The sequence below is a fragment of the Hemitrygon akajei genome, chromosome 9 (assembly GCF_048418815.1).
Source record: "Hemitrygon akajei chromosome 9, sHemAka1.3, whole genome shotgun sequence".
Taxonomy (NCBI): domain Eukaryota; kingdom Metazoa; phylum Chordata; class Chondrichthyes; order Myliobatiformes; family Dasyatidae; genus Hemitrygon; species Hemitrygon akajei.
In genome coordinates, this window is record NC_133132.1 from 94,933,853 (window position 1) to 94,948,679 (window position 14,827).

The window sequence follows — 14,827 nt, forward strand, 5'->3', positions numbered from 1 at the left end:
CTGCAGATTTTTCATTCTGCTGCTCATCTATTTTTCTATTACAGTATTTAAACTGTGCTGGGCTCAAAGTGACAGTAATAAAGTATAAAAATATTCTGACCTGACAGCAAATCAGTCAAGCGCACAAATGTCTAACTTGTAATATATATGATCGGTTCAAAAAGATTCAAACAAAAAGAATATAAGGCAGTTGGCACAGTTCGATGTAAATAAATATGTTCCAGGGCTGAAGGTGTGAGTTTGGACATCTCTCTGGTACTTTCCAGTATCATTTCAGTCAGCGTTTCGGTCCTGAGTGTTAAGTTTTATAACTCCAAAACATAAAACTAATTTAAAAGAAAAATGTGGAGAGTGCAGAATGCGAGTCTAACTTTGTTTTTACTTTAAGTGAGGTGTGCATGTATCACATGGTGGCGTGATGACGTAGCCCATTCACGTAATTTGCATATAACTTGTAATGAATTATGTAAATGAACAAGAATGTTTAATATATTTAAAATTACTCAATTATTACTGAAATATTAAATACACAACATTCCCTGCTTAGCGATAAACTGCAACTCAGTAGAGAATGCACCTCAACAATATACAGTATACCATATAATACAATTGCTGGATAGACATCTACAGCGTAGTAAAATTTCAGTTGTCACATTCAGGTCTAAAGCTTCAATTACTGTGGTGGCTTTCTTTCTCTTGTGGGGTAACGTCTTTCCTGACATAGGGGATCACTCTGCTTGACTAGTGAGACTTGGGTCTGTGAAACAATCTTAGGTTCTGAGACCTGTCTCAGGATCTGGAGCCTCCTCTGAGGTGGATGTAGGAGTTGACTCTGGGACTGCAGCAAGTGGTCCTGATATCTCTGGACACCTTTCTTCTCCAGCAATTGACACTGCTCTCCTCAATTGATCGATGTGGATCATGAAGTGTGAGTGCAGTGTCTGATGTTACCATTTCCTTTACCCAACAAGCTGCACTGCTCAGCGACCCACCTATTTAGCACTAGCCTAATCACAGGGCAGTTTACGATAACTAGTTAACCTACTAACCGGTACATCTTTGGACCGTGGGAGGAAACCCACGCGGTTCACGGGGAGAGTGTATATACGCCTTCCAGATGGTGCCAGAAGTGAACTCCAAACTCTGGAATGCCCCTATGCTACTGTGGCACCCTCATCCAATCCTCCCAAATACATACACTCTCCCTTTTCTGCCCCTGCCTGTCCACTGTAGATTCTCCCTACACTGTAACTTGTTTTCTCAGAGAGGGTTTGAGCATGGTCACTAGTCAGAAAAATTCCTGTAGACACATCTACTGCAGGCCATAATTCCCCTGTGCTCGATCATTAAGGACCCTCACCAACTGGGATATGCCTTCTTCTCATTATTACCACCAGAGATGAACAATTTAGGAACAGTTTCTGCTATCCGATTTCTGAATGGTACAAGGACTTCACTATTCAAGTTTTGCAACTATATATTCATTAATTTTATTTTAACTTATAGTTATTTTTTACATTTTACAATGTACTGCACCTCAAAACAACAAATTTCATAACACATATCAGTGATAATAAACCTGATTTTGATTGTAAATCTGATTATTTACCTTAACTCAACCATTACATCTAGGTGTGAGTGGAACATCCTTGTAAACCTGGGAAAAGAAGTTACCTTAATGAACATAGATGAGGGAGTTCCCTATTCCAGTCCCTGCACACCAGCTCAAATAACGCCTGGGCAGAAAACATTTCTGAAGTACTCAAGATGAAGCTTTACTTATTGCTAATGCTCTGAAGGTCATAGAATGCCACAGCACATCTAGTGTGTGCCAAACTATTATTCTGCCTATTCCACCTGCTCATAATAGGTGGGATAGCCCTCAATGCCGTTCCTCCCCACCAATCCATGTAACTAACCAATTTTCTCTTAAATGTTGAAATTGAACCTGCATCCACCACCTTCTGCTGGCTGCTTGTTCCACACTCTCACCACCCTCTGAGTCAAGTTTCTTCTCATGTTCCCCTTAAACATTTCATCTTTCACCCTTAACCCATGACCTCTAGTTCTAGCACAAACAAGAGAAAATCTGCAGACGCTGGAAATCCAAAGCAGCACACACAAAGTGCTGAAGGGTTTCGGCCTGAAACCTTGGCTGTACTCTTTTCCATGGATGCTGCCTGGCTTGCTGAGTTCCTCCAGCATTTTATGTGTATTACCTCTAGTTCTCGTTTCATCCAACTATAGTAGAAAAAGCCTGCTTATATTTACCCTGTCTATACCCCTCATAATTCTATACACTTCTATCAAATCTCCCCTCATTCTCCTACTCCATGGATAAAGTCCTAATCTATTCCAACTTTCCCTATAACTCAAGTCCTCAGGTTTTCTGGGAAGTTCTGCAGCTCTAAACCACAAACATTTAACTCAGATTAGACTCTGTTTAAATGCGTTCCTGCTCCAGTTTGACCTTTCTTTTACCATTTTATATTACATTTCCTGGCAGTTAAGGTCCAGAGAAGAGTTCGGTGTGGTGTCATTCGCTCAGACAATTTAAGGTGGCGTTCTCTTTTCTCATCTTTTCAAAGTTCAAAGCAAATTTACTATAAAAATAAGTATATGTTACCATATATAAACTTGAGATTCATTTTCCTAACAGTCATTTACAGGAAAAATAAAGAAATACAATAGAGCTTATGAAAAACTACACATAAGCAGAGACTGACAAACAAGACAAATTGTGCAAATAAGAAATAATACTGAGAACATGAGTTGTCTAGAATCCTTGGAAGTGATTCTTTAGGGTGTAGAATCGGTTCAGAGTTGAGGTGAGTGAAGTTATCCATGCCATTTCAGGAGCCTGATGGTAGAAGGCTAATAACTGTTCCTGAACCTGGTGGTGTGGCAGCAGCAAGGAGAGGGCATGGTCTGAATGGTGGGTGTCTTTGATAATAGGTGCAGCTTTCTTGTGGTAGTGCTCCTTGTGAAAGTGCTCAGTTGCGGGGAGGGCTTTGTCTGTGATGGACTAGGCCGCGTCCACCACTTTTCCATTCCTGGGCATTGGTGTTTCCATAGCAGGCCACGATGCAACCAGTCAGGGTACTCGTTACTGTGTGTATGTTCTTGGTCTGATTTCATCAGAACACTCTGGTAAAATGAGGTTAATGTTCCTGGTCATTGTGCTGACTTAGTACTGATTCATTATCAAATCCCATCCTCTCATCCCTTCCTGCACACCGCAACTATCATTCCAGGAATAGAATTCCAGAAGGTTTTAAAATGGGGAGCAATCCACTTCACATTCCTTTTTGTACACAGGCTATGTATCGTTTTCCTCATCCCTCCCTGGCAAATTCCTAACACAGGGTTGCTTGGAGTTATGTCCAAATTGTTTGGAGTCATAGAGCCATAGGTCCCGCTTGGTGGCGCAATAACATCAGAGCCAGACTCCGGAGTGAAGGTTCCTGAGTTTGAATCCAAGTAGGGTTGAGCATTGGGCTAGCAACTCGGCCTCGTAAAAACAAGAATAGCTTGCTACGGAAACACCATCATGACGGTGCCCCGATAACTCCACTGCCGAGTTAAGGGCTATTCTTCTTTTTCTTCATAGAGCCATAGAGCACTACAGCACAGAAACAGAACCTTTAGACAATCTAGTGCATGCTGAACTATAGTTCTCCCTCATCCCATCGATCTGCATCCAGATCATAACCCTCTGTGCCCTTCCCCTATGTGAATTCATCCAAACACTCCAGTCAAAACCACATTCACCACTTCACTGGCAGCTCGTTCCACTCTCACGCCACCCTCAGAGTGAAGAAGTTGCCGCTCTTTACCCTTAACCTTTGACCTCTAGTTCTAGTTATTTAAAGTGAAAATGAGGCCAGATGTGAGGGCAGCACAGTGTGGTGCTGTTAGCTGTCTCAGCACTCCGGCAGCACGAGTTCGATCTTGACCCAGGGTGCTGTCTGTCTGGTGAAAGCACATTTCTCCCTGCGGCCACTTGAATATCCTCCAGATCCTCTGGTTTCCTCCCACATGCCGAGCATGGAGCAGTTGCAGGCCAATTGGCGCCTGTGAATCAATACCAGTGTGCAGGCGAGTGGTAGAACCTGCGGGAAGAGAATGAGGGGGTGGGGAGAATAAACTGAGATTAATATAAATGTGTCTTTGATGATCAGCGAGAACTGGATGGGCCCATTTCTGTGCTGTGCTTAACAATCCAACAAGCTAAAATTGTAAATGAAAAGATGATTGAATTCTGAAATTAAGTAATGTGGAAAATGCTTGAAACACTCAGCAGGTCAGACAGCATCTGTGAAAAGGGAAATAGTTAGTGTTGCAGATCTGTGACTCCATCGGAAGCATTCTCCCCACAGATGCTGCCTGTTTCCAGCACTTTATATGTTGAACACAGAACACTACAGCACAATACAGGCCCTTTGGCCCACAGTGTTGTGCCGACCTTTTCACCTGCTCTGTTTAATCTAACCCTTCCCTCCTATATAGCCCTTCAGTTTTCTGTCATCCACGTGTTTATCTTAACAGCCTCTTAAAAATGGCCTGATATGTCTGCCTCTATCATCACTCTGGTTCTGTACATGTTTGTCTTTAACTAGAGTATTGTCACCATTTGTTTATAATGCTTACCCTGCAGCTATGCGAAACAAAGCTTGTAGTTTAATGTTGAAATTAAATTTATTGTAAGTACGTATATGTACTTATACCATATACTACTCTGAGATTCATTTTCTGCAGGCATTCAGAGTTAAACTGAGAAACACAGTAGAATCAATAAAAATTATACACAGATTGACAAATAACCAACGTGCAAAAGAACACAAACTGTGCAAGTTCATAGACAATACTGAGTGTATAATAAATAATAACGAGTGTACTATAGCGGTGTGCTACACGCAGCGCTGCAATAACGACACGGAGTCGGTGAGCTGCAGTTACAAAAAGATTTTATTTGAACTTCGCGGCCTCGCTTTAAAGCCTTCCTGATCCCGCCCTCCCTGGGCGGGAATGCTGTAGGGGGCACGTATTCACAGTCCCGTCCCACGCGCGGGCTTTCCCCCTTGCTCCCTTGCTGGTGAAGCAGGCCCGGCACCCTTTTTGGGACCGGCCTCAATGCCGGCACGCGCCACTTTGTGAGCCGGTTCGAGTGCGCTGGGAAGTGGGTCGCCACATAACCCCCCCCCCCCAGAACCGGCGATACACCCCCCAGATGTCCACAGTCTGGGTCGGACTCTGTTTGGGTGGTCTGCCTCTGCGCCGCGGTGGCTGAATTTCGACCGGCTGCACCAAGTCCACATTGGCTGGTTTGAGTCCGTGAAAACCTCCTCTTTCCCCCCAATGTCCAGCACGAATGTGAACCCGTTGTTCCTGATCACCATAAACGGCCCCTCGTAGGGCCGTTGCAGCGGTGCCCGATGCCCGCTCCTTCGTACAAAAACAAACTTACAGTTTAGCAGGTCTTTGGGTACACAGGTCGGGTTCTGCCCATGCTGCGAAGTGGGTATGGGGGCCAGGTTACCGAGCCTCTCGCGTAGTCTGCCCAGGACTGCTGTAGGTTCTTCCTCTCGCCCCCTTGGGGCTGGTATGAACTCCCCGGGAACGACCAGGGGTGCGCCGTACACCAACTCGGCCGACGAGGTGTGCAGATCCTCTTTGGGCGCTGTGCGGATTCCGAGCAGGACCCAGGGAAGCTCGTCCACCCAGTTAGGTCCTTTGAGGCGGGCCATGAGAGCCGACTTCAGGTGACAGTGGAAACGCTCCACCAGGCCGTTCAACTGTGGGTGGTAGGCAGTTGTGTGGTGCAGCTGTGTCCCCAAAAGGCTGGCCATAGCTGACCACAGGCTGGAGGTGAACTGGGCGCCTCTGTCGGAGGTAATGTGGGCCGGTACACCAAAGCGAGATACCCAGGTGGCGATCAGTGCCCGGGCGCAAGATTCGGAGGTGGTGTCGGTGAGCGGGACCGCCTCTGGCCATCTGGTGGACCGGTCCACGATAGTCAGGAGGTGCCGCGCTCCTCGCGACACTGGCAGGGGGCCCACGATATCCACGTGAATGGTCGAAACGCCGGTGGGTGGGGTGGAACTGCTGCGGCAGGGCTTTGGTGTGCCGCTGCACCTTGGCTGTTTGGCAGTGCATGCACGTTCTGGCACATTCACTGACCTGCTTGCGGAGTCCGTGCCAAACGAACCTGTTGGCTACCATCTGGACAGTTGACCTGATGGAGGGGTGCTCTAAGTTATGAATGGAGTTGAAAACGCGTCGCCGCCAGGCTGCCGGGACAACGGGATGGGGTTGGCCGGTGGTGACGTCACAGAGTAGGGTCCTCTCACCTGGGCCTACGGGGAGGTCCTGGAGCTGCAAACCGGAGACTGCAGTCCTGTAACTAGGGATCTTCTTGTCTGCCTGCTGCTCCTCCGCCAGTGCTTCATAGTCTACCCCCTGGTACAGGGCTTGGATAGTAGGGCGGGAGGGGGCGTCCGCCACGACATTGCCCTTTCCCAAGACATGCCGGACATCCGTCGTGTATTCAGAGATGTAGGACAGATGTCGCTGCTGGCGGGACGACCAGGGGTCGGATGCTTTCGTGAACGCAAAGGTAAGCGGTTTGTGGTCCGTGAACGCGGTGAAGGGCCTACCTTCTAAGAAGTACCTGAAATGCCGGATTGCCAGGTATAGCACCAACAGTTCCCGGTCGAAAGCACTGTACTTGAGCTCGGGTGGTCGCAGGTGTTTGCTGAAAAACGCCAGGGGTTGCCAGTGACCCGCGATCAGTTGTTCCAGCACTCCACTGACTGCCGTGTTGGATGCGTCCACTGTGAGGGCGGTAGGGACGTCCATTCTGGGGTGCACTAGCATCGTGGCGTTTGCCAAGGCTTCTTTCGTTTTAATGAAAGCGGCGGGGGACTCCTCATCCCAGTTAATGTCCTTGCCTTTACCTGACATCAGGGTGAACAGGGGGCGCATGATTCGGGCAGCTGAAGGGAGGAAGCGGTGGTAGAAATTCACCATACCCACGAATTCCTGAAGGCCTTTGATTGTGTTGGGTTGGGGGAAATGGCGGACCACGTCTACCTTGGCGGGCAGAGGGGCTGCCCCGTCTTTAGTGATCCTGTGGCCCAGGAAGTCGATGGTGTCGAGCCCGAACTGGCATTTAGCCGGGTTGATTGTTAGACCGTAGTCACTCAGCCGGGCATAGAGTTGTCGGAGGTGGGACAGATGCTCCTGACGACTGCTGCTAGCTATGAGGATGTCGTCCAAATAGATGAATGCGAAGTCCAGGTCGCGTCCCACCGCATCCATTAACCGCTGAAACATCTGTGTGGCATTCTTCAGGCCGAACGGCATGCGGAGGAACTCGAAAAGGCCGAAAGGGGTGATGAGTGCCGTTTTGGGGACGTCGTCCGGATGCATCGGGATTTGATGGTATCTGCGGATGAGGTCTACCTTGGAGAAGATCCGTGCGCCGCGCAGGTTTGCTGCAAAGTCCTGAATGTGCGGCACAGGGTAGCGGTTCGGTGTTGTAGCCTCGTTCAGCCTGTGGTAGTCGCCACATGGTCTCCAGCCCCCTGTTGCTTTAGGCACCATGTGCAGGGGGGAGGCCCATGGGCTGTTGGACTGCTGTATGATCCCCAATTCCTCCATCCTCTTGATCTCCTCCTTCGCCAGTCGGAGCTTGTCCGGGGGCAGCCGCCGAGCACGGGCCTGGAGGGGTGGTCCTTGTGTCGGGATGTGGTACTGTATGCCGTGTCGGGGCATGGCTGCCGTGAACTGCGGTGCCAGAACCGATGGGAAATCCGCCAGGACTCTGGTGAAGTCGTTGTCGGACAGCGTGATGGAGTCTAGGTGTGGGGCTGGCAACTGGACTTCACCCAGGGAGAACGTTTGAAAGGTCTCGGCATGGACCAGTCTCTTCCTGGGCAGGTTGACCAGCAGGCTGTGAGCTCGCAAAATATCCGCTCCCAGGAGTGGTTGGGCTACGGCAGCCAGTGTGAAGTCCCATGTGAACCGGCTGGAGCCAGACTGTAGCCGCACCGTACAGGTGCCGTGGGTCCTTACTGTGCTGCCGTTCGCTGCCCTCAGGGTGGGACCCAGTTCTCAGTTGCGGGTGTCGTAACTCGTCGGAGGTAAGACGCTGATCTCGGCTCTGGTGTCAACCAAACAACAGCGTCCCGACTGCTTGTCCCACACATACAGGAAGCTATCCCGATGGCCAGCCACCGTAGCCATCAGCGGCGGCCAGCCTTGGCGTTTCCTGGGAACTTGCAAGGCGGGCTACAGCGGCGGGCTTCTGCGCCCCACCGCTGGTGGTAGAAGCACCATTGTTCATTGGTCTCCTCACCCCTGCCTCTGGGGTTAGCGGGCTCTCAGGCCGGGCCTGGTCTGGTTTGCTGCTGGGACCTTGGCCTGGTGATCTGTGCAACGGACGCCCCACTCTCCTTCTTGGCTTTCCACAGCACGTCTGCCCGGGCCGCCACCTTCCGGGGGTCGCTGAAATCCGCGTCGGACAGCAGCAGGCGTATGTCCTCAGGCAGCTGCTCCAGGAATGCCTGCTCAAACATGAGGCAGGGCTTGTGACCTCCGGCCAGGGACAGCATCTCGTTCATCAAAGCCAATGGTGGCCTGTCTCCCAAACCATCCAGGTGCAGTAAGCGGGCAGCTCGCTCGCGCCGTGAGAGTCCAAAAGTCCTTATGAGCAAGGCTTTGAATTCTGTGTATTTGCCGTCCGCTGGGGGCGATTGTATGAACTCCTCAACCTGGGCGGCCGTCTCCTGGTCGAGGGAGCTCACCACGTAGTAGTAACATGTGGCATCCGAGGTTATCCGCCAAATGTGGAATTGGACTTCTGCTTGGAACCATAGGTGAGGTCGCAGCGTCCAGAAGCTTAGCAGTTTTAATGAAACTGCGTGAACAGATGCGGTGTCGTTCATCTCCAGTCCAAATATCGTTTGGGCCGTCAGGGTCACCAATTGTAGCGGTGTGCTACATGCAGCGCTGAAATAACGACACGGAGTCGGTGAGCTGCAGGTATAAAGAGGTTTATTCAAACTTCGCGGCCTCGCTTTAAAGCCTTCCTGATCCCGCCCTCCCCGGGCGGGAATGCTGTAGGGGGCGCATATTCACAGTCCCATCCCGCGCGCGGGCTTTTCCCCTTGCTGGTGAAGCAGGCTTGGCGCCCTCTTTGGGACCGGCCTCTATGCTGGTGCGCGCCACTTTGTGAGCCGGTTCGAGTGCGCTGGGAAGTGGGTCGCCACAGTACCATAATAAATAATCTCAGTGGGATGAAATAAATTTGGATCTAGTCATTCATTCCTAATGAACTGTGATGCAGAACTCCCTTGACATAAGTCAGACATCACTGGCACTTGGGATATTGTTCAACAACTGAAAATGTTAACAAAATAGTCAGGAGGCCGGGCAGCATCTGTGGAGAGAGGAGATGTGTGTCTGTGTAATGCACTGTAGAGTTACACTGCAGATCTGCTAATCCAGTGGCTTGAATTAATGATCCAGGGACACAAGCTCACGTTTTACCAAGGGACTGCAGATTGTCACAAATATGATGGCATTAAATGCAGTCACACATGCCCCTGTTCATTATCCCTCTTGCTCTCCTTCAGCTCATGTCAGTTTATCTCCTTGGAAGGACACTAAAATTAGAGTCATAGAGCACTGTAATACAGAAACAAGCTCCTCAGCCCATCTAGTCTGTGCAAGCTCTTATTCTGCCTCTTGCCCTTCACACACACCTGGACCATAGCCCTCCAAACCCCTTCCATCCATGTAGCTATCCAAATTACTCTTAAATCTTGAAATCAAACCTGCAATACCATTTCTACTGGCAGTTCATTCCATACTCTCACTGTCCTCTGAGTGAAGAAGACTCCCCTCGTGTTTCCCTTAAATAATTCTCCTTTCACCCTTAAACTATGACTTCTAGTTCTCGTCTCACCCAACCTCCGTGAAAAAAGCCTGTTTGCATTTACCCTATCTATACCCTCATGTTTGTGTATACCTTTATCAAATCTCCCCTTATTCACCTACATTCAAAGGAATAAAGTCCTAACCTAATCAACCTTTCCCTATTACTCAGGTCCTCAAGTTCCAACGAGATCCTTGTAAATTTTCTCTGCACTCTTTCAATCTTATGGACACAAAAGGGCACAGAATGTTTTCTGGATGGGGACTTCACCGTCCATTACCAAAAGAGGCTCGGTAGCACCACCACTGAGCTGGCTGGCTGGGGATGTCTGTGGCAGGCAACAAGCAAACTGAGAGGGATGAACATCCTTGCACTCATGAAGTCCCCTGAAGAGCCAGTCATCATTGCTGTCCATTGGTCCTGCCTGTAAATTAGCCACCGCACATAGGCTGAGAATTGTTTCTGGTCTGCATTCTGTGAATACGTCTGCTTCCTTTCTACCTTAACAACCTTCATTAATTTTTGTTCTTTGGGCAGGAAGAAGAACTGAGAAAAAGTGGAGAGGCCAAGTACGCACATTTAGGCGATGACCTCCACGTGCTGATTGAAGTCTTTGTCCCAGCCGGAGAGGCATATTCACGCATGAGCCACGCCCTGGAGGAGGTGAAGAAGTTCCTGGTTCCAGTAAGTTCCCTGGTCTTTAAAAATCAGACACTCTCACTTCTGCAGCTGCCTCACTGTAGTGCCTCCTCCTACAGTGACGACGTGGAAATTAGAAATCTCTGAAGTAGTCATTTTTTTCTATTAGTGATCGCGGGCTAATGCAACAACTGGCACCTGTAGGGTGCTCCCATGGAGTCACTATTGCTACCTTGAACTTAATGAGCCCGCAGGAACTTGGCAAGGTAATGAATACAGGAACAGTGATGTGGGAGGCTGGGTATCAGAAGGGATGCTGCACACAGGAGATTGAAGAGACGGAGCAATGTTGTGGTACTGTAGAGCTTAACATAATTATACACAAGGAGACCACTCAGCCCATTGAGTCCCTGCCAGCTCCCAGAGCAGTCCCACTCCCCATGAATTTTCCCTGTGACCTACTCCCATTAACTTCAAAAGGTTAAAGATTAGCTTTATTTGTCACATGTACATGGAAATACCAGTGACCAGTGCAGTCCTCAAATGGTGCCATGCTTCTAGCAGCAACGCAGCATGCCCACAGTTCACTTACCCTAATCCATATTCCTTTGCAATATGGGAGGAAACCAGAGCACCTGGTGGAAACCCACCTGGTCACAGGGAGAATATACAAACTCCTTACAGGGAGTGGTGGGAATTGAACCCTGATTTCTGGGTTCCACTAACCACTGCACTAACTGTGCCGCCCCAACATCAACTCCACTCCAATAGTTCCTCTTCCACAGCTTAGAGTGGCTATTAACCTACTGACCACACACCATGGGAATGTGGGAGGAAACCTGCACGGTCACAGAATGAACGTGCTCGACGCACGTGGGGTCAGTGTCAAACTTGCGTCACTGAAGCTGTAAAGCAGCTGAACTACCTGCTGCACCACTGTGCCCTACCTCATTGTTAACGGTTTTGTTGGTTGCTTAGAGAAGGTCAGAGGAGATCTAGCAGGAATGCTGCCTGGATTAGAGAGCATGTCTTATGAGGATAGGTTGAGTGAGCTGGGGCTTTTCTCTTTGGAGTGAAGGAGGAAGAGGGATAACTTGCTGGAGGTGTAGAAGATGAATTGAATTGACTTTATTTCTTACATCCTTCATATACATGAGAAGTAAAAATCTTTACATTATGTCTCTGTCCTAATGTGCAATGTGCAATTTATAGTAATTTATAATAAATAGTATGTACAAAAGGACAGCCAGTATAACAGAAATACAGTTGCATCAGCATGAATTAAACGGTCTGATGGCCTGGTGGAAGAAGCTGTCCCAGAGCTTCTTGGTCCTGGCTTTCATACTACGGTACCATTTCCCGGATGGTAGCAGCTGGAACAGTTTGTAGTTGGGTGACTCGGGTCTCCAATGATCCTTCGGGCCCTTTTTACACACCTGTCTTTGTAAATGTCCTGAATAGTGGGAAGTACACATCTACAGATGCACTGGGCTGTCTGCACCACTCTCTTCAGAGTATATGATTGAGGGACGTACAGTTCCAGTACCAGGCAGTGATGCACAGCCAGTTAGGATGCTCTCATTTGTGCCCCTATTGAAAGTTCAGAGGATTTGGGAGCCCATACCAAACTTCTTCAGCTGTCTGAGGTGAAAAAGGTGCTGCTGTTATTTTTTCAGCACACAGCCGGTATGTGCAGACCACGTGAGACCCTCAGTGATGTGTATGCTGAGGAACTTAAAGCTGTTCACCCTCTCAACCCCAGATCCATTGATGTCACTAGGGGCTAACCTGTCTCCATTCCTCCTGTAATCCACAACCAGCTCCTTTGTTCTTGCAACATTAAGAGAGAGGTTGTTTTCTTGACACCGCTGTGTCAGGGTGATGACTTCTTTTCTGTAGGCTGCCTCATTATTATTTGAGATTAGGCCAATCAGTGTAGTGTCATCAGCAAATTTAATTAGCAGATTGGAGCTGTGGGTGGCAACACAGTCATGGGTGTTCAGAGAGTAAAGGAGGTGCTGAGGGGCACCTGTGTTAGAGTCGGGGCAGAGGTGAGGGAAAGGTTAGACTGATCATGCAGTAGGTTAAAAGGTAGGCACAACATTGTGGGCCGAATGGCCTGTACTGTGCTGTAGTGATGTATGTTCTTTGTCACTTTCTGATGCTGGCACCCTTTACATTTATTTCCCTTTCTTCCTACAAACAGAATTCACCTCCACACCCCATCTCTTTGGAAGTGATTAATGATTTTGCTGCAGAAATCAATAGTGCTCAGACCTAATTATTCACTCTCCTACTGTGGGAAGGGAAAGAAAACTAAAGCTGTATCTTTGACATGCACAATAGAGTGCAGAAGTGGCCATTCAGCCTGCTACCATGTGCTAGCTCTCTGAAAGAGTTATCTACAGTATTTAGTCCTCCAGTTCCCTCACTGCATCTGATCTTTACTCACAAGTTTACAGGAGTTTTTTTTCTGAATGTTACAATTGAATCTACTTCCAATTTCCTTTAGACTGCTGAGCACTCCAGATTTTAACAACTGGCTGTATAAAAAAATAAAATTCCTCCTCTTCAGAATCAGAATTAGATTTATTGTCACTGGCATATGTTGTGAAAGTTGTTTTGTGGCAGCAGTACACTGCAAGTCTGGAAAAAAATCCCTAAGTTGCAATAAGGAATATTTTTTTTTAAAAGTAAGTAGTGTAAAAAGACAGCCAAGTAGTGAGGTAATGTTCATGGACCATTCAGAAATCTGATGGCTCTTCCTAAAATATTGATTGTATCTTTTAGGCTCCTGTACCTCCTCCCTGATGGTAGTAATGAGAAGCAAGCATGTCCTGGAGACATGAAGGAACCTCAAAGGATGCCACATTCTTGAGGCATTGCCTTTTAAAGGTGTCCTCGAGGATAGTGCTCATGGTGGAGCTGCCTGGATTTACCACCCTCTGCAGTGGGCCCTCCATACCAGACGGATGGCACATTAATGTTGAGCAGCACAGTAGTGTAGCAGTTAGCATGTTTACAACGTCAGCTGTAGGATCAGGTTCCATTCCTGCTGCTGACTGTAAGGAGCAATATTCACCTGACCCGAATGTCTCCTTGCAGTCCCACAACCCAGCCACCATTTGAGTAACTATACTGTGCGGCTCCTCCAACTTGCTCTCTAAACTCTGGTGCCCACAATAAGATTCAGACCTTTGCTGTGATGAAACTAGACTTCCATGCTTTTACTTCTTGTCCATCCTTTAATATAACCAAGAATTCCTAATATGATAGAACTCACCCTGCAGTTTGAGAGGAAGTATTACAGTGGAGTAAAGGGAGTTACAGAGACATGAGGGAAGAACTGGCCAAGTTTGACTGGAAGGGAATACAAGCGGGAATGATATCAGAACAGCAAAGGCTGGAGTTTCTGTGTCCAATTCGGAAAGCACAGAAAGGATACGTCCCAAAGATGGAGAATTGTAAAGGAAGGATGTGGCTGACAAGTGAAGTCAAACACAGCATAAAAGCAAAAGAGGGCATATAATGCAGCAAAAATTATTGGGACATTAGAGTATTGGGAAGCCTTAAAAACCAACAGAAGGCATCTAAAGATTCCATAAGGAGAGAAAAGATGAAATATGAAGGTAAGCTAGGAAGGTAAAATAGGATATACAAAATGTTTTTTCAGATGTATAAAGAATAAACGAGTGGATATGGAACTTGTAAAAAATGATACTGGAGAGGTGGTAATAGGGGACAAAGAAATGACAGACAAATTTAATATGTATTTTGTGTCAGTCTTCACTTTGGAAGACCCAGCAGTATGCCAGAAATTCGAGAGTGTCAGGGGACAGAAATGAGTGTAGTTACTATTACTAGGGAGAAGGTGATTAGGAAGCTGAAAGGTCTAAATCACCTGGACCAGATGGACCACACCCCAGGGTTCTGAAAGAGGTAGCTGAAGAGATTGTGGAAGCATTAGTAGTGATCTTTCAAGAATCACTAGATTCTGGAATGGTTCCAGAGGACTGGAAAATCACTCCACTCTGAGAAGGTAGGGAGGCAGAAGAAAGGAAGTTATAGATTAGTTAGCCTGAGTTCAGTAGCTGGGAAGTTGTTGAAGACAATTATTAAGGATGAGGTTTCAGGGTACTTGAAGGTGCATAATAAAGTAGGCCAAAGTCAGGATTATTTCCATATGGGAAAACCTTGCCTGAAAAATCTATTGGAATTCTTTGAGGAAATAACTTGCAAAACAGAGAA

The 14,827-nt window shown here is 47.7% G+C and overlaps 1 protein-coding gene across 1 annotated transcript in view; it reads left to right on the forward strand.

Moving 5' to 3' along the window:
- khdrbs2 (KH domain containing, RNA binding, signal transduction associated 2) overlaps positions 1 to 14,827 on the forward strand; it is a 489,568-nt gene that overhangs the window by 278,390 nt on the left and 196,351 nt on the right. The window contains exon 4 of the mRNA XM_073056524.1: positions 10,478 to 10,624. Coding sequence (XP_072912625.1) covers positions 10,478 to 10,624 — 147 coding nt within the window. The remainder of the gene's footprint in view (positions 1 to 10,477; positions 10,625 to 14,827) is intronic.